The sequence below is a fragment of the Aethina tumida genome, chromosome 1 (assembly GCF_024364675.1).
Source record: "Aethina tumida isolate Nest 87 chromosome 1, icAetTumi1.1, whole genome shotgun sequence".
NCBI classification, from domain to species: Eukaryota; Metazoa; Arthropoda; class Insecta; order Coleoptera; family Nitidulidae; genus Aethina; species Aethina tumida.
Genome location: NC_065435.1, coordinates 9134641 through 9157322, shown reverse-complemented (window position 1 = coordinate 9157322; position 22682 = coordinate 9134641). Strand labels below are relative to the sequence as shown.

General features: G+C 31.0%; 1 protein-coding gene across 9 annotated transcripts in view; it reads left to right on the top strand.

Moving 5' to 3' along the window:
* Window positions 1-14542, top strand: part of LOC109596345 (ELAV-like protein 3) — a 49404-nt gene extending 34862 nt beyond the window's left edge. For 4 of the 9 annotated variants that reach the window (XM_020011871.2, XM_020011869.2, XM_049961225.1 and 1 more), the window contains exons 4-8: window positions 1892-1995; window positions 2430-2583; window positions 5942-6007; window positions 12483-12714; window positions 12784-14542. In XM_020011871.2, the coding sequence (XP_019867430.1) occupies window positions 1892-1995; window positions 2430-2583; window positions 5942-6007; window positions 12483-12714; window positions 12784-13108 (881 nt within the window). In that variant the 3' untranslated portion in view covers window positions 13109-14542. Of the gene's footprint in view, window positions 1-1858; window positions 1996-2429; window positions 2584-5941; window positions 6008-8690; window positions 8730-12482; window positions 12715-12783 lie in introns of all 9 variants that reach the window. The other 5 variants (XM_020011877.2, XM_020011874.2, XM_020011875.2 and 2 more) reach the window with 4 other exon arrangements.
* The last annotated feature ends 8140 nt before the right edge of the window (window positions 14543-22682 follow it).

Below are 22682 nucleotides of genomic sequence, written 5' to 3'. Positions count from 1 at the left end.
CTGGAAACCTTTTTATTTAAAATTGAAACCGTGACTGAATTTCCTTTCCAAAAACATATAATTTGTGATTTACTAAATTATATTTAGCTGAGATATAACGATTGTCAGAAAAATCATTTTGAGATATTTAACGTTGTCATTTATGGAAAGCTGATATTTTTGTTGGAATTTAGTATATTAATATAGAATTTGGATTTTAAAAACCTAAATAATATATTAAATATTAAATATCTCTAAATTTCGAGATATTTAATGAAACATTGAAAATTTAAATTTTAAAATTTTCAGTTAATTCTTCTTTATTTCATAAATGACAATATTAAATATCTCTAAATTTACCAAAAATATTAAGAAATGACGATGTTTCTGATAAATTTCGAGATATTTAATGTTGTGGTTTTTTAAACTTTGAAAATTTCTTTCAAAATTAATCTGAATATAAAATTTGGATTTCAAAAATATAAATAACAATATTAAATATCTCTAAATATACCAGAAATATTAATAAATGACGATGTTTCCGATAAATTTCGAGATATTTAATGCTGTCGTTTATGAAACATTGAACATTTCTTTGAAAATTAATGTGTGAATATAAAATTTGGATTTTTAACACATAACTAAAATAAATTAACTATATTAAATATCTCGAAATATACCAAACATATCCGTCATATCTTAGAGATAATTTAATACATCACAAATTGTATAATTTATAAAAAGATTTTCAAAAACATTAATATAAATTTTTCAGTTAATCTCTCTTCGTTTCATAAATAACAATATTATATATATCTAAATATACCAGAAATATCAAGACATGACGATGTTTCTGATAAATTTCGAGATATTTAATGTTGTTATCCATGAAACATTTTTTGAAAATTAATATGTGAATATAAAATTTGGATTTTTAACACATAAATAAAATAAATTAACTATATTAAATATCTCGAAATATACCAAACATATTGTCATATCATAGATAATTTAATACATCACAAATTGAATAATTTTTTCACATTTTAAAGGGAAATTTGACTTAAGGTTCTATTAAAAATAAAAAAATCATCATATCTCAAAATTTTTAGGGATAATTTCTTTTTTTATTGAGATATTAAGCAGAAAAATGTCTTTAGAAAGATTTTAACGTTTCTCATAAATAAATAAGTAAAAGTTAGCTTTTCCAAAATCAATTTTAAATATTCAAAATATTTCAGAAACAGTCGGAGATATCAAATGAGGGTTAAAACAATGAGCTTTAGACAATTAAGTCAGTTTTTGCCTATCTGGTCTGGAAATACTAATAACAAGTCAAGGACCACTTTGGAACACCCTGTGCACCATTTATAGAATAAATTATTTTATTTTATTTGAGAGTATAAATTTATTATGATTATTTGTAAATAATCAAAGTAGTTAACTAACATTGGTATTAACAAAGAAAATTTTATGTTCTTTTGTAAATACTATGCTTTTTATTAATTGACTAATATACTAACATAAAAAATTAATTAAAATAGTAAGTAATTATAAATGAAATAATAAATATTTCAGTTATTGTTATTTACAATTTGCAACACTGCTTTGTACTTTTTCTTTCCCTTTTTTTTTCGAATAAATTAATTTGATTTACTCATTTGAAATAAATTATTTACTATTTTAATTTGCATGTCGAATCAAAACGTGTCACGTCCCGCCACGATTTGATCGATCCGACTAAACAGACTAACCAGATACATATAAATGTCAAGAAATTTCGATTATTTTGCCGATTTTTTTTGTTTATAATTTTTATAATTTTAGTTTGATTTTGTGTTATTAACACGTATTTTTTTTCGAAATTGATTTCCGACAGTTCCTGGGGTTATCACTAGTCCATTGCTTACAGGGCAATCATTGGGCTATGGATTTGTGAACTACCATCGGCCTGAAGACGCCGAAAAAGCAATCAACACACTCAACGGACTCCGATTACAGAACAAAACGATCAAGGTAAGGATTTAGCTCCTCTCCACCTCGTTACCCACCCATCGCTGAAGGCGAATTAAATAAATTCAAACCGTCAACCGAATTATTCCGATTGTTTACAATTTCTAATTGTCCCATCGTTCGCGAGACCATAAAATACGGCACGGTGACAGGGTCATTCGGTTCGTAAATGCCTGAATAGCTATCATGACCTGCATTTGGCAGGCTAATGTTGCATTCACTTGATACACTCGACTGGCGTGTCGACGCTCATTCTTTGCATACGCCAAAAAATTATTCACGAGACCCGATTATTTATATAACGGACGCCTGTGCTTCGTTTTTTCTTCTCCCGTAAATTTAGCACGTCCAATTCGGTTTTGGTACTAACCCCACCACCACCACCGCCAACTTGAACATTAGATGGTTAATTCGGAATTGGTGTTTTTTAATTGCAGGTTTCGTACGCCAGACCGAGTTCTGAAGCTATAAAAGGTGCGAACCTGTACGTGTCCGGACTGCCGAAGAACATGACACAACAAGATCTCGAGGCGTTGTTCAGCCCGTACGGTAGAATAATCACATCGAGAATCCTGTGCGATAACATTACCGGTAAGAAAACCTTTCTACGTATCGTTCAACATACTTTTGACCAAGGTAGTAGAAGCTGTGGAACCGATACTCGACGTCGCTAGTTCTTGGACGGTAGTACGGTTTCACGGTGATCGATCCACGTCAGTCCCTGATCACGGATGAGTTTGGATTTGTGGCTTTTGACTAAAATGTAATATTCGATCAGGGACTTACGTACGATAGTATGCCACAATCACAGTAACATACATACAAAATACATCAACATACGTGCAGTTTGTTTATTGATTATGTTTTATAATCAGTAAATATTTGGTTTTTATTATTTTTGAATGTGGTAGCTTTGGTTTAATTATTAATATGAGTTACTGTTGAAATTTGGCTTTTAATATTTAATCATATTTGATGGGGAATCCGGTGTTTGGTGAATATTATTTCATGTGACCATACGTTGTTTGTGTATGACTTGTTTGGCTAGGTAAATCACATTCTCTGAAGTGTTAGAGATCACTGAATCACAAAAGAACAAGAATTTTATAATTCATTAATACAGCCGAACTTTGATAACTCTAATGAAGTCGAATTTTTTGATGAATCTTTATGTTCAGATAGAATTTAGATTTACATTTTTCAATGTTCTAACATGTTACCACACATTTATTTTTAGATATGACAAAAAGTATATTATAAAAAATATAACAAAGGTTCTCAAGATAAATACTTAAATGTATTACATGTACCTTTAATTTCTGATAAGTCAGAGGTGTTAGACACTTAAGCAATGATGTTAAAAACTTAAAAATATATATTTTACCTCTTTATTCAGGACCACTTTTTTACCCTTATATGTTTAGTAGTTTCTAGGATATGTTTTACAACCTCCAATATTTCATCATCCAGTATATTCATACCCATTTTGTAATTTATTTGAGAATTCAAAGTCATAATAAGTTGAATCTTTGAAGGGAATCCTAATTCCATTTGATAAATTCTTTTAAAAAAATATTTGTAAGCACTTTGAATGGCAAAATAAATTAACATTACACAATTTATCAGTCATTTTCTTGCTAAATTTATTAAATTCTGTTTAGCTTAATTGAAGTTTTACATTTTTCAATGTTTTAACTTATCACACAATTATGTTTAGAGATATGACAAAAAGAATAGGATAAAAAATGTGACTAAGGTTCTTAAGATAAATATTTAAATGTCTTACATACACCTTTAATTGGAAATTTTGAAAGAAAAATTGATTTTTTTTGCTAAGTTACTGATTCTAGACACTTTAGCCCATCATCTTGAAAACTTAAAAATATATATTTCACGTTTTTTTTGGGCCACTCTCCTTAATAATATTTTATACACTTGATTAGTACTTTCTAAGATATGTCTTACAACCCCCAATATTTCATCACTCAGTACATTCATACCCATTTTGTAATTTATTTGAGAACTCAAAAGTCATAATAGGTTGAATTTTTGTCTGAATTTAGACACTGTAATTAAGTGATGATTTGGAATAGCCAATATCCTTTTTAAAAAATATTTGAAAGCACTTTGAATGGCAAAAAATTAACATTACACAATTTCATAGAGCGGTTTTATTAGTTTTTCTAACGACCGATGTAAAAAATGTTTAAAATATCGAAGATGAAGCAAAGAAAACTCTTCTTTTTCTTGCTAAATTTATTAAATTCTGTTCAGTCAAATTGAAATTACAAAGTTTTATATTTTTCAATGTTTTAACTTATCACACATTTATGTTTAGAGATATGACAAAATGAATAGGATGAAAAATGTGACTAAGGTTCTCAAGATAATTATTTAAATGTCTTACATGCACCTTTAATTGGAAAATTTGAAAGAAAAATTGATTTTTCTGATAAGCCACTGATGATAGACACTTTAGTCCATCATCTTAAAAACTTAAAAATATATATTTCACGTTTTTTTCAGGGCCACTCTCCTTAATAATATTTTTTACACTTGATTAGTACTTTCTAAGATATGTCTTACAACCTCCTCCAATATTTCATCACTCAGTACATTTATACCCATTTTGTAATTTATTTGAGAAGGCATAATAAGTTGAATTTTTGTCTGAATTTAGACATTGTAATTAAGTGATGATTTGGAATAGCCAATATTCTTTTTATTAATTAATTGAAAGCACTTTGAATGGTAAAAAAATTAACATTAGACAATTTATCAGTTTCACAGAGGGGTTTTGATAGGCTGATGTAAAAAATGTTTAAAATATCGAAGATGGAGCATAGAACACTCTTCCTGTTCTTGCTAAGTTTATTAAATTCTGTTCAGCCAAATTGAAGTTACAAAGTTTTACATTTTTCAATGTCTTAACTTGTTACCACACATTTATTTTTAGAGATTCGACAAAGAGAATATGATGGAAAATATGACAAAGGTTCTCAAGATAAATATTTAAGTTTTACATGTGCCTTTAATTGGAAAATTCTAAAGATAAATTGATTTTTCTGATAAATCACTGATGTTAACATTTAAGCCATCCTATTGGAAACTTAAAAATATATATTTCACGTTATTTTCACGGCCACTTTCACTAATGATATATTTTTATACCTTTTTAGAAGCTTCTGAGATTTGTCTTATAACCTCCATTATTTAGAGAAGTCATAGTTAAAGTTATCGAAGTTCGACTATTACTACTACAAACAAATCATTAAAAAACTTTTTTTGTGTAACTATTATTTGCCTATTTATTGTGTTTCATAAACAAATAATAATTACACACACATATAATTGTATTAACAAAAAAACATAATTCCAATGTTATACAAAACGTGCAATTGATACGAAACTAGAAAAACGCTAAACAGCAAAAAAGTTCGACCTTTGACATATTTTAAGGTGATTCAATTCAATCCACGTGGTCAATAAATTTAAACCTCGTTAGTTGTGCACGTTTCATTTGAAAATTATCCGAAATATCCTAAAAATACTTATCTAAATCGCCAGATTATTAATATATTGGTGAGCTGGACCCCGAAAAATCACATACAACAGAAATAATTCACGGCTTCAGTGATCCCTGGACTGCTAAAATTTCAATCATAAACAAAATGTATTTTAAAAATAAACCACTTAGCCAAACAAAGAATTAAATTTAGATGATTTATTTATCCTATACATTTATTCCATTGTACTTTTCGTGCGTTACATTTAACTGTAATCAGTGAAAAATGCAATGATTTGTTTTTATTACAATGGTGGCAAATAATATGGAAACCATATTTTTGTAACAACACTCGCTACATTCACAATAAATGGAAACTAGCACCTGTCTTTATTTTAATTGCAATTATTTTTGTTACAATCATGATTGTTTTTAAATTTCAAGAAAATCAGAAAATCGGGATGGATTTTATGTCGGACGATGAAAAAGATATTACCGACAGCTGCGTAGGTATGGCTCAATTTTACAGATTTACGTACTCAAATAAATCAAACACGCACATTTTTTCCTGTTTTACTTTTTTTTTCTTTATTTTTTATTTATTTATTTAGTTTCCTTTCACTCTATCATCTTTTCATTGTTGTTATTTTTTTTAATTACTTTTATTAATTAATTAATAATACAAATGAACGACGATCTTTCTTTTCATCTTTTTTTGTTTGGCCGTGTTTTACTAACAAAGAAAGAATAGTAGTTACTTAATTAATTAATTGTAGGCTGGATAACTTTACCTTTATGCCATTACTGACCTTTAACACTAGTTTACATGACTGGAAACTTAAACGTAAAATTTTATGTAGAATTTCAAAATGTTTCTTTTAAGTTAGCCCCCATTTTTGAAATATCACCAAAAGGCCACACCTATCAAGTACATGGTGGCACATATTGAGTTGTAAAAATGGTTTTTTGTTAAATTTTAAATGGACGAACATTTTAAACCATTATATGACTCCATAACTATGGTAGTTCAAGAATTATGAGTAATCGAAGGTGAGATAAGGTATTTATTTCCATAGTTTCTAATTTTAAAGCTTTAAGAATCACAGATAACAGCTCAAACCCAAAGATTTCTCTCCTTAATTGTGTAGAAGGCTCTTTTAGGTTCATTTTGAGCCCTCAGACATGCCTCTAGTCCCTCACAAAGGATGTGATGTGGACATTCTACTGAAACAGTGTGTTTATACAACTTTTCCTACATTTTCCTTATTTTTATATATTATATACAATTAATTTGGCCAGAATTTAAGAAAAGAATTCAAAGTAAGTTGCTAATCCGGCTCTTATGGAAGGAAGTAAGCAGAGTAATATTAAATCTCTTCAAATAAACCTCAGCCTGATAAAAAAACTGAGTATTTTCAATATCTTATCACTATTTTTGTGAGACTGTCTTTCTAAAACAATAAAGAATGTTTAAATGTATGTTTAAGTCATCAAATCGATAAGCTGATGTTAAAAGAGAAGTTAGAGTATAAATAAAGTGAAAATGAGGCACCATCTTGGTTCTTCATGTTTTTTGAGACAAAAGTAGTTGATGATTATATAAAAATTGTTAAGAACTTACTGTTTTTAAAACTACTACGTCAGTAGGTGTCAGTATATTCTTTAAAAGTATATTTTCATCACTCCCATCAGGAAATTTTCCTTCTAATTTTGGAGCTGTTCCCCTTGTTCATCATTTTCATCAAAACTTAATTACTGTGGAAATAAGGTGTCAAAATTGATGGAAAGAGGGCAGCTAGTTATTTCAGGACTGACAGACACGAGAAACTGATTATAAGAAGTATTAAAAAAATTCAGCACACACTTTTTTCAGTACAAACTATGAACAAAAAACTGACATTAAGTTGAAAATAAAAAACATTTAAATGTAGAAAACTAAGGCGAAATTTGATTTAATTTCAGTTTCAGCACAAAACAACATATCACACTTTTCAGCTGAATTTCTGATACTAGGTATATGTTTATGGGCTCAAAATCCTCATAAAAGACACTAAGTTATTATTGACTGAATGTTGGAAGATGTGCTGAAAAATATGAAAAAGTGATTGTATTTTTACATTCTAAATCATAAAGTTCTGAAAAAAAGGTTTTTGTTTGTTTCCTGCCATTATTATTGACTGAAAGTTGGAAGATATGCAGTAAAAGATGAAAAAGTATTTTTACATTCAGCTTCCCACAGTTGCTGAACTCCTATAATTATCAAGTTGTACCATAGTTAAAAATGTTTTCCCTATAATTAAAAAAATAATCCATAAAAAATACAGTTTTTACAGACCAATATGTACATAAATATAACTTCTTAGAGGATATTTCAGCTATTTAACTGAAAAAAACGTTGACAACTTCGAAATTCTACAGAAAATTTCACCCCAGAAAGTTTGTGTTTCAGGAAATGCGTATGAAAGTACCAACAATATGTAAACTAGTGTATTTAGTCGCAGACGTAACTTTAGTTTTTTCTGTTATTAACGCTTTTAGGCCCTAATTCATCCTCATTGTTTTGTGCAATTTCAGATCAGACAAACTTTTCGTTCGTCTGCGAACTCCAAGGTTGAATCTCTTTAATTATTTTATGGCTTTAATTTGAAATTAAATTCAACTACTATTTGAAAAAAAAAAAAAAAATGGTGTATCGTTAAAGTTTTCGATAAATTTGTGCTGATTTAATTTGACACGTGATCAAACAATTGATTTTGTTTTTGTTGTTTGGTTTATTTTAATTCAAGTTATGTTGAGTGTTCACAAAGAAATAAAACAATCGAATTTAAATTGAAAGATTAAAAATGAGTCAAATGCAGATGTAGAAACTTCGTCAGAATGCATTTCTCCAGTAAATCGTCGTGGATTTCTACAGTAAATAAGGTACAGGTGTAAAATATGCTTGAAAAACAAATTAAAATTTATCCTCTTTTAAACGACACATTTTTCTACCCACTCTTGTACAAAAAAAAATCAGTTTCCATATGGTTTGACCGCCACCGTTTTTTGTTTTCCTTTTTTCAATTAACTAATTGATTGATTAACGTTTGAATTCGAGTAAAGTTCATCAATCACCGATGGTTGCCCCGAAAATTCGTCATAAATTTTTGTCTTACTGTAGCTATATTTTGAGTTTTTTTCTTCTCTTCCCTAGTACGTCAATTTGTCACGGGGGCCGGAGAGAATTTGCCTGGTACGTACCTCTCTCTACCATAATTAAAAACACCCAAATGAACACCACCCACAATTTTTTTACAAAAAAAAAAGAGTCTTAATTAATTAAATTGAATAAATCCACCTTCTGGTTATTCTGGTTGTTCTGTATCTTGCGCGTAATTACGACAAATTCCAACTAAATCAGCACTAAATTCAATAAAGAAATAAATTAAAAAATCGAGTACTTTTCGAAAAAAATAAAAAATGTCAACGATGCACCCCTCCCCCAGATTCAATTGACGAACACTTATTCCAAATTCACTAATTTCTCCAGTTTTAATTGTTTATTTTTGTTCTGTTATTTTATATATATATATATATAGATACCATGATTTCTTTTTTTATATTTAAAAGCTTCCGTTTAATTATTTTATTTATATTATTTTGCATCGTGGCATGCTGATTTTTAGTTGCTCTTTTTATGCGTTTATTTTCCTGATGTATATGAGCAGAGCAATCACTTTATCCACAAATAACACACTCAAAGAAAAGAAACCGAAAGAGTGCCGCAGCATCGGCTCGGATGCTCCGGACCTCTTCCCTCTTAGCTGTTAAGGTTTTCAACGCAACGTTCTGAAAGGCCGTTTACGCGTTGCGCTCCTCATTTTTGGTTCGTGCCGTTTATTTTCGTTGATTGTTAACTGGATTCGTGGACGGTGTAAACGGCCTTTTTCGATTCTGCGTTTGTGCCGTATGTTTAAGGATGACTAATTGAGCGGGAATCTCGATTATTATTGTAATTTGTGTATTTTGTAACAACAATGAAATTTTTAATCCAATTAACGCGACTAGATTTATTTCATTATTGTTCATTAACAGTAATTGAAGATAGGTTTATCGTAAAGACCTTTGGTACGATAATTCATTTAAAATAATGTAATTACATGTCGCTGGTGATATTATTAATTTATATTATCATTATCGTAAATATCGTGTGTTAAAATTTTCAGAACTAGATGTGAAAACAAACAATATTATTTTACATCATGTTTGTTTTTATTTTTTTGGATGTTTGTTGAAACTTCTGCACACATTATTTGTTCTATTTAGGTTGTATAATACCAATATAAATAATAATCTTGATTATATGTCATTATTCACTATGCACTTATTTATTTTTATATACAAGTTTTAAAAATAATTGCTTCCATACTTAAAATTGTTTTAGTCACTACTTTGGCAGACCAAGAGATCAATTTCATTTATTTTATTCATTTTGGGACGAAAATAAATAGTTCAGAATTAGAAAAATTATAAAAATTTATTGCTCACATTTAAAAGTATGATTTTTTTATAGTAATATTCTTAATTTTATAAATATTACAGTTTAAATAAATGTAGAATTATAAATATTTTGAATATGAATAAATCGAATAAATTAATAGTTTTTTGTATCAAGACATTTAAATTGTTATGTTCAAATTCCTTTTTAAATATAAATTTATTTTACTAATTATGAGGAGAAATAATTTATAAATTAGAAACGTTTTATTTTATTGTTAAAAAAATATAAGAATTTATTATATACATTTAAAAATATGAATTTTTTATGATAATATTTTTAAATGTTTTTTAATCTATTATATTATTTTAATAAATATTACAGTTTAAATAAATGAAGAATTTATAAATATTTGAATATAAATTGAATTAAGTAATACAGTTTTTTGTATAAAGACATTTAAATTGTTATATTTATGTTCATACGACAGAAAAATAATGTATAAATTATAAACGTTTTAATTTCTTGTTAAAAAAGCATAAAAATTTATTGCTTACATTTAAAAGTATGAATTTTTTATGTTAATATTCTTAAATATATTTTTAATCCATTATATTAATTTATTAATTAAATGTAAAATTTATAAATATTTTGAATAAAATAAATAAAATCATTTAAATTGTTACATTAAAGTTCTTATTTAAATGTTAACTTATTTTACTAATTACGAGAAGAAAAATAACTTATAAATTAGAAATATTTTAATTTCTTGTTAAAAAGTGTGTAAAATTATTGTTTACGTTTAAAAGTATGAATTTTTTATGTTAATATTCTTAAATATATTTTTAATCCATTATATTATTTTATTAAATATTATAAATATAAAATTTATAAATATTTTGAATATAAATTGAATAAATTAGTACAGTTTTTGGTATAAAAACATTTAAATTATTATATTCAAGTTCTTATTTAAATGTTAACTTATTTTACTAATTACGAGAAGAAAAATAATTTATAAATTTGAAATATTTTAATTTCTTGTTAAAAAATGTAAAAAATTAATGTTTACGTTTAAAACTATGAATTTTTTATGTTAATATTCTTAAATATATTTTTTAATCCAATATATTAATTTAATAAATATTATAATTTTAAATAAATGTAAAATTTATAAATATTTTGAGTATAAATTGAATAAATTAATACAGTTTTTTGTATAAAGATATTTAAATTGTTATGATCAAGTTCCTATTTATATTTTAACTTATTTCCTTAATTACGAGAATAAAAATAATTTATAAACTAGAAATATTTTAATTTCTTATTAAAAAATATAAAAAAATATTGTTTACGTTTAAAAGTATGAATTTTTTATGTTAATATTCTTAAATATATTTTTAATCCATTATATTAATTTAATAAACATTATAGTTTAAATAAATGTAAAAATAAATATTTTGAATATAAATTGAATAAATTAATACAGTTTTTTGTATAAAGATATTTAAATTATAACCATTTCCTATTTAAATTTTAACCTATTTCATTAATTACGAGAATAAAAGTAATTTATAAATTAGAAATGTTTTAATTTCTTGTTTAAAAAAATGTATAAATTTATTGCTTTCATTTAAAAATAAGATTTTTTTGTTAATATTCTTAAATATATATTTGTTATATTAACTTAATATTTATTAATTTAAATAAATGTAAAATTAAAATTAAATTAACTATTTTTGTGTAAAAAACATTGTTATGTAATTTTTATGTTGAAAGTACTTATTTATATATTATTAATATCTATAATTTATAAATTAAGAATATTTCTATTTACTTTTTAAAATTAGTCATTTAATTACATATTATAAATTACTATAAAATTGAATTTTCTATAATCCTGAATAAAACATTTGTTAGTTATGAATAAATGAATGAAATATTTCAATTAATATCTGAATTTGGTACTTACATAGTTTTGAAGTCGTAGTTCTCCCTGAAATAAATGAATTATTTATAAGTAAAATATACTAATTGTTGTATTAAATAAATATTTAAATAGTCATGTAATTTCTATGTCCTTGTTTAAAAATTGTATAATTTATTTTACTGGTTTTAATACCAAAATAAATAATTTCCTGAGATTTTATGATGGTCTACAGACTCAGTAGATATTATACGAGGAGGAGTTTATTAATAATAGACTACCAAAATCAATTTAATCTATGTACCTTTTAGTAGTAGATGATATTATCGATGAAAGACAGTTTTAAAAATATCCAGATTGTAATTATAATCAACCATTAAAACCGGCGTATTGAGGTCACATTCAAAGTCTTTTTATAGAATATGTCACAAAATCAATCTGATCAATAAAGCTGGTATGGTATATAAATAAGTGCACCGACGTAAAGAAGTAAACAAAACCAATACGATTCCGCTCAATTGGACAGCCTAACGAAGACGATCACCAAAGTAACTAACGTATATAAATTTTTTTCCGGTTAGGCCTGTCGAAAGGTGTAGGTTTCATAAGGTTCGACCAACGTTTGGAGGCAGAACGTGCCATCCAAGAGCTGAACGGGACCATACCGAAGGGATCCACCGAGCCGATCACCGTCAAATTCGCCAACAACCCGAGCAACAACAACAAAGCCATTCCCCCATTGGCAGCTTACCTCACCCCTCAAGCCACACGCAGATTCGCCGGTCCGATCCATCATCCAACCGGAAGATTCAGGTACTAACTAACCGACTAACCGAGACCGGTGATCTTGGTGACTGACGTCCGGCTGTTGTTTAATTGTAGGTACTCTCCGCTGGCCGGAGACCTGCTAGCCAATTCGATGTTACCCGGTAGCGCAATGAACGGTTCCGGATGGTGCATCTTCGTGTACAACCTGGCCCCGGAGACGGAGGAGAACGTTCTGTGGCAGCTGTTCGGTCCATTCGGCGCCGTCCAGAGCGTGAAAGTAATACGCGACCTGCAAACGAACAAGTGCAAGGGCTTCGGCTTCGTCACGATGACCAACTACGACGAGGCGGTGGTCGCGATACAGTCGCTCAACGGTTACACGCTCGGTAACCGCGTACTGCAGGTCAGCTTCAAAACGAACAAGAGCAAAGCCACATAGAGCGACCCATAATGAGGCGACCCCCGGACAACGGCGCGTACGCCCCAGGTCCGCGACAGATCGCCACTGTCGTCCACATCCGTCACCCGCACCAAAATGGTTTAATTGCTTTTTAGTTCGTTTTGTTTAGTTTGGTTCGTTTTTTTGATTTTTGGTCGTTGCCAAAATGGGTCGTATTTAGGTAATTTTTTATCCGACGATGATGACGACGATGATGTGGGCGTGACAGTCGTTCGTGTTGGGGAGCATGCGGCCTGCGTGCGCAAGCGCACCTCCTATTTCATAACTATTTAGTACTTATTGATAAAAATAAATGATACGAAGCTAGTCAGAAGTGCATTCGCGTTTCCTAATAGCAAAACATTTCTACGGTCTGATGTTTTCTTTTTGTATTAATTTGTGCCATCGCCGTTTTATGTGTTTTTTTGGGAAATGACCCAAAGAAAATAGCTAAACAATATATATATTTACAAATAGTATTTATTATACATTTCGTAAAAATTATTTTGATGTAATGGTAGTCTATTATTTATGTATTTATATGTAGTTGTACGTGTATTCTTAAAAATCAGACTAGTCGCATTGCTACAACCAACCAGGCAACATCATTCAAAAACCAAAGAATTCAATTATGTTCTCCCTGTCAACGGTCAAACGTACAAAGCCCCACGGTCGTTGCGTAGTTAACGAAATCTAGAATTGACAATTTTTAATGAATTTATTCGAGACTGTACTTGATAGAACCACCGTGACTTTGTACGGCGGTGACCGTTGGACGTCAGGGTGCGTCGATGTGTATTAGTTCCCTGGGCGGGTTGTATATATTTTGTATTTGTGTTCGTGGCCGGGCAACTGGAGGCGAGGGCGTCCACTCGCTTGTGATAGCGTAGATTTTAGAAATTACTTTTAATTCATTCATTTTAATGGTGACCACAGTACACGGACAGATCAATTGACTGATAATTTATTATTAACGTAGCAATTATTAATGATTGGCGAACGCCCTCCACTCTGCAGTCCGGCCATTATTTTCTTATTTGTGTGTTGTGTTTAGTTTCACGTTTACCAGATATTTCTAACACCTCAAGCTTTCAAGAGAAATTGCGTGGTTTTGCTTTCTATTTTCAAAAAATATTAATGCCATCCAATCAATTAACGACGGCAATGCTTTGGCGAGACCACAACTCTCCTATTCTCTTATTATTATTATTATTATTATTATTTTTCCTTTTTGTTTCATTTCATTCTATTATCTTGTTTAGTTTAAATTCAGGCGAGGGTCACCCTACAGAAAGTTGAGCCTCGCCGCCTCTCATTATTTTAATATTAATTTATTAATTTAGTTTTGATGTTTTATTGACTTATAATTATAGTTTTGGTTTAATTGAACTGATTGATTTCTGAATATAGATTAAAGTTTATTTATAATTTTCATTTTATTTGTTTCGTTTTTATTTACCCTCTCTTTAAGTGTCTGCGTGTGTGTGTTGCGTGTGTGTCGCGATCTTTTCAACCTAAAAAAAAAATGAACCTACAACTGCAACGCCGCAATTTTTAGTTACCCCTCTTGTTTTCTCATTAACTAAGGTACCTACCTGTACGCATTGCACAAGGACAAAAACGATGATGATGAGGGGGGGGGGGGCGCGCCCACCGCCAATGAAATAAGCTGGTGGCGGTGCTCATTTCGATGCGGTACGCGCGCCGCTGCTGAAACCGCCCCTTTGCACACTGCACCACCCACCCCCCACATAACAACAACAACACAAAACGCCGATTGTGAGATTATAACACGGACAATAATATGCCATAATTGTTTAATTAATTAATCGAAACGTCTCTCTTTCACTCTCTATTTCTCTCTCTCTCTCTCTCTCTCGTTCAGATACAACGATGTCTCCGTAATCTTACGAAACAACACGAACGACGCAACAACCAAAGCGAGGGGGCGGCGGGGGTCGTGCAGTGCGAAAGGGTGAAGAAGCGAAACAACAGACTAACCGGTCACTTCCACAAAACTAAAATAAAAATAAAACAAAAAAAAAACACTTTATTTTTTTAAACGCTCGTACCTTGAGGTCGGATAATAATTGAAGTATTGTATATCGATATGATAGATAAATATAGAAGCCATATTTGTTAAGTATTCATCTAACAGTCACGGGCGTGCCAGCCTCGCACTGACGGTGATAGTAAAATAGAAGAACGCACATGCTCCACGGTGCAACGGCCACCCGGAAACTAGTTTTGCGTGCACGGGGGGGATGAAGCGCACACGTCGACTCATCTTTGTTTTGTTTCGTTCGAATGGGGAAGGGGGGGGGGGGCGATTGGTGCACGGGAAAGTGGTTGTTCGGCGCCGTGGGCACCGTGAACCCGCCCAGCAGCGCAGAATACGAAGTGTAAATAGAAAAAATTATGTTTTATCGAATCGAACTAGGCAAATAAGTAAAATTTTTAAGACGAGATAGCTTTAACAAATAGCGGGGGCTCTTTTAAATTGGGGAGGGGGGCGAGGTGCCATAAGTATATTTTAACCAATATACACACCCTTTCTTTCCGTTTGTTATATCCAAAGTATCACCATTTAAATATATTTAAATATAAATAACTCCAATCACAAATAATGATCTTATTGATCTATGTAAGTATTATATAAATAAATAATTAGAACATGGTTGTTTTTTGGCAATAATTATTAAATGGAACCTTTGAATACTAGGAAATAATTGACTTTAATTTAAAATGCCACAAATTATAAATTAAAAATGGCAATTCAAATAATTAAACTACGAGTATTGTACAGACACCAAAATATATTCTGAAAAATGCTTTTATGAAATCCGATTTTTTAAGATATGATTTTGGTATATGCATTTTTTAGATAAAGTGAACTATATATACGCTAAAGGTAAGGTTGGCTAGTGAAATAAATTTACAAATGTACAAATAGATATAAGAATTATTAGATAAATCGGTGGATTCATCACGTGGGACCCAATTTTGATGTTAGGGTAGTGATTCGACGACACAACAAAGAAGGAAAGGGTTGCAATTGGTCACTATGGAAAATGAGCAATACATGTAGTGTTAGCCCCCGCTTCGCATGTGATATAGCTGCAACTTCGGGAATTCGACACGTTCGAGATCACGCACTTCATTTTTTCGGTGATCGATCACACAAGTTCCTGTCCAATTTGCGAAGCAGACGCATAAAATGAGTAAGCGCCCAACTGTGTAATAATGTACAATCTTATGCAGTAAGTCGGAAAAGATACTAACCCAAAATCGACTTCTCAAACACAACAATTCTTCCATATATTATCACTCTCCGATCCATCCTCAAACCAACCTTATCATTACGAATATTGGTACTGGTCTTCATCTGATGAAGCACCCGCAAAATCTTCTCAATTCGCCAAACCAACCGAATGTAACCACACACACACCCCCGGTCTTCCACTCAGATCACCTTTCGACCCAAAAACCAAAATTGAAGCAGCCACAACAATTGAGACGATTTTGGGACATTGCAAAGACACATCATGTAGGTTTTTTCATTTCAAATTTTAACCACGTTTAGCTCAATATCAGCGTACTGTAAATACAAACTCTAAAAGACTGGAACCGACGGGTATAAATCGTAGTACTAAAAAAAAATCGTTAAAAACGCTTGTTTTTGGCCTGCATACAACAACAATCGCTTTCTCCATCGCTTGACGACATACCAGATTCGGTTTTGTTGATATTGCTATTGGTGAGGTTGGATTTGACTTGCGGGTCTTAGGTGAAGCCTTGGTAACTGTGTCGTTTATGTGTTCAGGTGTGCAAAGATCAAAAATACAGCGCGATTTTTCTAGTGGTATTGAGTTGCTGATATTGGGAAGGGGTGTTTGGAGCACAACTTAAAAAAATAAATATTAAAAAAAAAAATATTACTAGCGTCGTAGGTGATGTTATTGGTTAATCAGGCCTAATCGAAACTCGTGTAGACTAATTCCATATACAGAACAACGATTCTAATTCAAATGATATTATATGTCTGTCAGCAATGCTTGTTTACCATTCTTAGCTTCTATTTGACTAGCCGTTTGCTATATATACCTTTGCTTAATGTTTTTCATTGATATTATTATTGATGGTTAATTAATGAATTATTATAATTATTATTATTATGGATTGGGCACTGGAAGTTTCCAGTCCGCATCCATATCTCTACATAAGGGTTATCTCTTTGTGTGTTGTGTAGATCTCTAGCATAAGTGTAATATAGTACATTACATATTCCTATTGGTTACTTTCTCTATGTGTAGCTGTTGTGTTGCGGGCATGCGTCCCTGAGGCACACCCTGTTTTGGTGATGGCCGCAGGGACACTTGCCCCAGGTTAGGTGGTTATTGACTCACCTGGCCCAGTTCCACTTGATTTTTAGTGGAACATAGCTCAAACATTGTTGTGACGAGATGCATTCCATTTAAAAATAAAAAAAAACCACTGATTGATATATACATATATTATATACTCATGCCTATATTCTATCTGTTTTGATAAAATTGTGGTTATTATTATAAATATCGAGTGCAAAAATTATATGTACAGAGGTTATTTATTAGGAAGTACAGTACAGTACCTCATAACTGTATAATTAATTCATGCAATAACTTATTATAAGAAAGTTCTAATTACAATATACTTAGCTTTAGTAGGTATAAGAACCGAGGTTTGTACGATTTCTATATACCATACCATACCCCCAAGATCGGGGAGTTAAACCGTCCAAGGAACGGACTAACTCCTCGACCTACGTCACCCTCACCCCTATCACGCCTCTTTCGCGTGCTAATTAGGAGTCGGATTACAACCATCGTCGGCCAATCGTCCTAAAACTAACACAACTTCTACCCACACCAAAACCGGACACGTGCAATGAAGAAGATGAAACATATCACAAGCGTGAGTCCATCCCTCCTCCATCTTCGTAAATACGTAAGAACTGAGTCTGTGATTGCACCAAATTCCCTTTTTCTAGAGTGCTCAACGTTCCCCCGTCATTGTACCATAACCCGGCTCTGATACACCCGACTAGAAATCATTTTGGAACTTGCACACCTCGACGCAGCTCCAGTTTTGGTGTAACTGACTCGCTAATAACTGTAACATAACACCAACCCACGTTGGCCGACGATGTTATAGTAAAGTAGGTGAATCGGATCACATATCAATCGTTTCTAGGTATCGGGATATATGGAGATGCGGTTTATTTTTTTGGCCGTTTACGTCCTGTCCAACCCGATACATCCAGCCCGTTATTCCAACCGACTCTTCAAATCCCAGTGTCTCGACAGGTGCAAGATGCTACCGAATAATTAAACTAAAAAACCCTCACCCACCCCACTGATGGAACTGAACTGATTATTCACTCATTGCCTGTTACAATTCATCACGGGTACTCTCTACTCAAGGTTTTCCTTTTCTTTCGTTTTGGTTTTGATGTGGTACAAGCAAAAAGAAACACCAAACAAAAATCCCCTCTTTGAACATATCAGAGCTTTCGATCAAACTTTCAGAAAATAAACTGCGATCGATACGTATTTAAAGTGGCATCTTCCAGAAGGGCAGCACGGCTGCCTTAAAAGTTCCTGTTACTGTAGACTTATATGAAATTTGGAAAATGAGTGGTTATAGTTTGGCAGTCCCATTTCAAGTTCGATCACACATTGTTGTCATTCTAAAAAGTTTAATAAAATGAACAAACAGTATTGTATGGATGAGATGAATGGTCAAAAATATTTTACAATACTGTCATTAGTTTTTGGTTGGTAACTTATAATAGATACTAACGTTAACTCATACAAGCAACTCCATCTCGAAAACTTTGACGTATTCAAAAAAGAAAAACAAGAATTCACTGAGGTATCAGCCACACAACCACCTTTTCAAAACGCGTGGTTGAGTGGTTTTTAGGTGATAGAAGGAGGTGAAGCCTTGTGTGGGGTGGCGTATCCAATATAAAGATGATTAAAAAAAAAAATGAAACACAAAATATAAATAAAATTTAACGTTACGTTATCTGATAATAACGTCGATCACACCGACCGTGAACAAAATCAATTTGTTCGACGGTGGTGTTATTGGCGGTTTATCTAACGAGCGATACGTTCTGACCGTATTTACTGGGACTTGCGACCGACATGAACACTTTTACGTTCTTAGTTTTTGTCTGTCGGAGGTCACAGTTGGACTCTCTGTCTCCAACAATCTATTTAGGTTTATTGGGTTAGTAATACGTTAATTAGTATATTATGTTAGTTATTATCTGTATTAAACGTTGATTGTCTTATTTTGCTTACTGTCCAGTGTCACAAGCCGCCGCATTTGTGTGTGTATTATTGTCATTTGATGGTAATTTGTATCTAAGTATATCTGTTTTACCTGTATTAATTGTATAAGTACTGATATTCTCATATTAGGGTCGGAACATGGAAAAACTGATCAAGGTATTACAATTAATTGTCGGGCTTCGGTGCCTCCACCAGTTGTCAATTGTTTAATCAAGTAAAGCAGCTGGAAGTGAAGAGAAATGCGTCACTTTGCCTAAAAGCACAGTATAAAGGTGAAATGGAAAAGCTAATTAGTGAAGATGAAGGGTTGAAACAAAATTGGAAAGATTGGAAGATGTAAAGACAAAATTAAACAGAATGTAGACACTTACTTGTCTAAAGCAAGCAAGCATTTAATGTAGGCATCAGTACTAATAATGTGAGTACTAATCAAAATGGTATCAGCTTGTGTTACCATAAAAAATACAGTAGTGCACATTATCCGTACATTCACCAACAAATAAGTCAAGAATTAGCACAAAACCACACCTGAATGATAAAATTGATAGCACAACAACAAAACAATATCCCAAACAAACAAACAAAACTTAGACATGCATAAAACACGTACAATTTATTAATAAATGTCTTCCCAGTACCATTTCTCTTGAGTACACTTTCAGCTTGTGATCAGATGACGATTGGTCGGAGCACCGTGCCAAGAAAAAAACTGTTTTCAAGTTGCTAAGACCGTCAGTTTTTCAATGTCCTCCCACTTAGTATTAGTTGAGTCGCTTAGTGATTCAGATTATAATTCTGATAATTATTAGGGTACATGCCGTGGACGCAGAGAAATCGGTGCAGTGTTTCGTTCGTTGTTGTTGATTAATGATTGGATAAGTGAAGACGCGTTGCAATTGGTTCGGTTCGATTGGGTTCGGTTTTTCAAAGAAATAAATAATTAAAAAAAAAATAAATAAATAAATAAGTCGATTATGGGTTTTCGAATAATTCGAATAGGCTGTGTAAAAGCTGGGAACCAGGTTGTCGGAAGTACGTAACGTAGAACGGACTGTAAGCTAATAAGCAAAATACACTGGCACTGGACACAGGCAAATAACTAGGTATGTAAGTGCAGCAATGCTGGTTGCACTTAGAAACAAATCTTAAATATAACAACACAATGCTGTTGTGTATTCCAGGCTAGTCGGTGTAATGCAATATTTGTACTTTTCCATGTTGACAAAACTCAATACAATAAAGTATGAAAGCTACATTTACAATCTTCTGATTCTTTCTAAATAATTCCTTACTTCAAATTTTGTAAAATATGATGTAAAAATAGATCTGATACATTTACGAATGCTCATTTTTTTACTGTTTTAATAACCACATCCTTTTTTATATCCACAAGTTTGTTGTTTAAGTTGTCCCAGATTCTATTTTGTTTGATTGATCGTCGACTTGTCAAATGTCAGTTGATCCCTCTAAAGTTCTTCCTTTTTTAAATAATAGAATAGTGGTATCTCAGTGTGACTACTCTAGTAATTAAAAGATCATAAAGGTAAGTATAAATTTAAATAATGCACAGTTTATATTTTTATTTTATTGTATATTCCACAAATAAATATATTTAATAATACTGATGTTACATGTGTCAACAATTTCACTTTGTATAATACCCTTTTTATTTTATAATTTTGACTCATTTCTGTGGCATAGACTCGACCACTTCCCGAATATACGACAAATCTATAGTCCTTCAACTTCTTGAATTGATGATCTCTTTTAAATTTTTAAAATTTTTATGTCAAATTTGGTTATAAAGGGGATTCCCCCAACGTTTTCTATAGGGTTGATGCCTGAAGATTGGGACGGGCAAGACAAACATCAATGCTTTGGTCTTTTAACCAATAATTTCTTCAATATATGGAAGCAAATTGTTGTTTAATATATTCCTATACATAAATGAGTCTAAGGGGGCTTACACTAGAAGAATTGAAGCATCCCCATGACATAATTAAACCTCCACCATATTTCACTGTGGGTATAACAATCTTTTTGTCTAGTTCTGCCCCTACAGGACCATATTTTTTTATAAATTAAACTCGTCACTAAAAACTACTCGTTCCGACTGTTCTTTGGTCCAGTGAATGTGCAAGTCAAAATTGGACTTTTACATTTTTAGTAGAAACCAGGGTTTTTCTTGTAGATCTTGGGGTCAAATGAACTCCCATCCACTAACCATCTTCTCACAGTCCTTGAACTAATTTCAGCAAGTCCCATTTCCTTCAGGTTACTTTTCATTTCAAGTGACAATAAGATTGGATTGTTCTTTGACATTCAAATTATCCAATTATCGATTTTCTTTCAAGATTTTCGACCTCAATTTTTGTTGTAGCTGCCACTTGGCCAGCTTCTCTAATTTTTTTAATAATACGAGAAAGAACTGACTTATTTAACCGTAAGCTCTTAGCCATATTTTCTTGTTTTCTCACACATTTTGACCAATGATTAAATAATCATAATAAGAAAAAGATTGCTAGTAAATAATCTATTTAAATTCAGAAAGCAGTGAAAGACCATAAAGTAAAAAGTTGCTATAATAATTTGTTTTATAGGCTCAAAACTAGTTCAATTGACAACAATTTACAAGAATTGTGGTATTAGTAATTTATACCAATCCATAAATCCATACTATTCTTGTTTTAATTTGATTTCATTATCTGCTAGCTATTAAAAATTATTATATTTGCTATTATCATATATTGCTACACATTATTTAATTAATTTATAATATAATTAATTTATAATTAATGTATGTTTTCAATAAATATAAATAATTAAAAATATTAAATATCTAGATGATATTAGATAGACTAAACAGATAACTAAACATTTTGAATACACACATTCTGTATTATATTAGACATTTTATACAGTGTGGCCCATTTGAAAGCCCGTTAAATTTGTATTTATTGTCCGATTTTAACTAATAAACTAAATTTTAGGCACAAAAATTAAATAAATCATACTAGCAAACTGTTTATAGCAAATCTAACTACACCATTGGATTAAACACATCCTGAAATGTGTACATACCAAATTTCATAAAAAATACGCATATTTATAATTCCGGGGAAAAATTAAAAACCGTATTTTCAATAAGCACATATTCCCATGCTTTACAATTGAAAAGAAAAATTGTTAAAATTGACAAAAAATTGTATGAGGTTGTGACAACCTTTTTAATG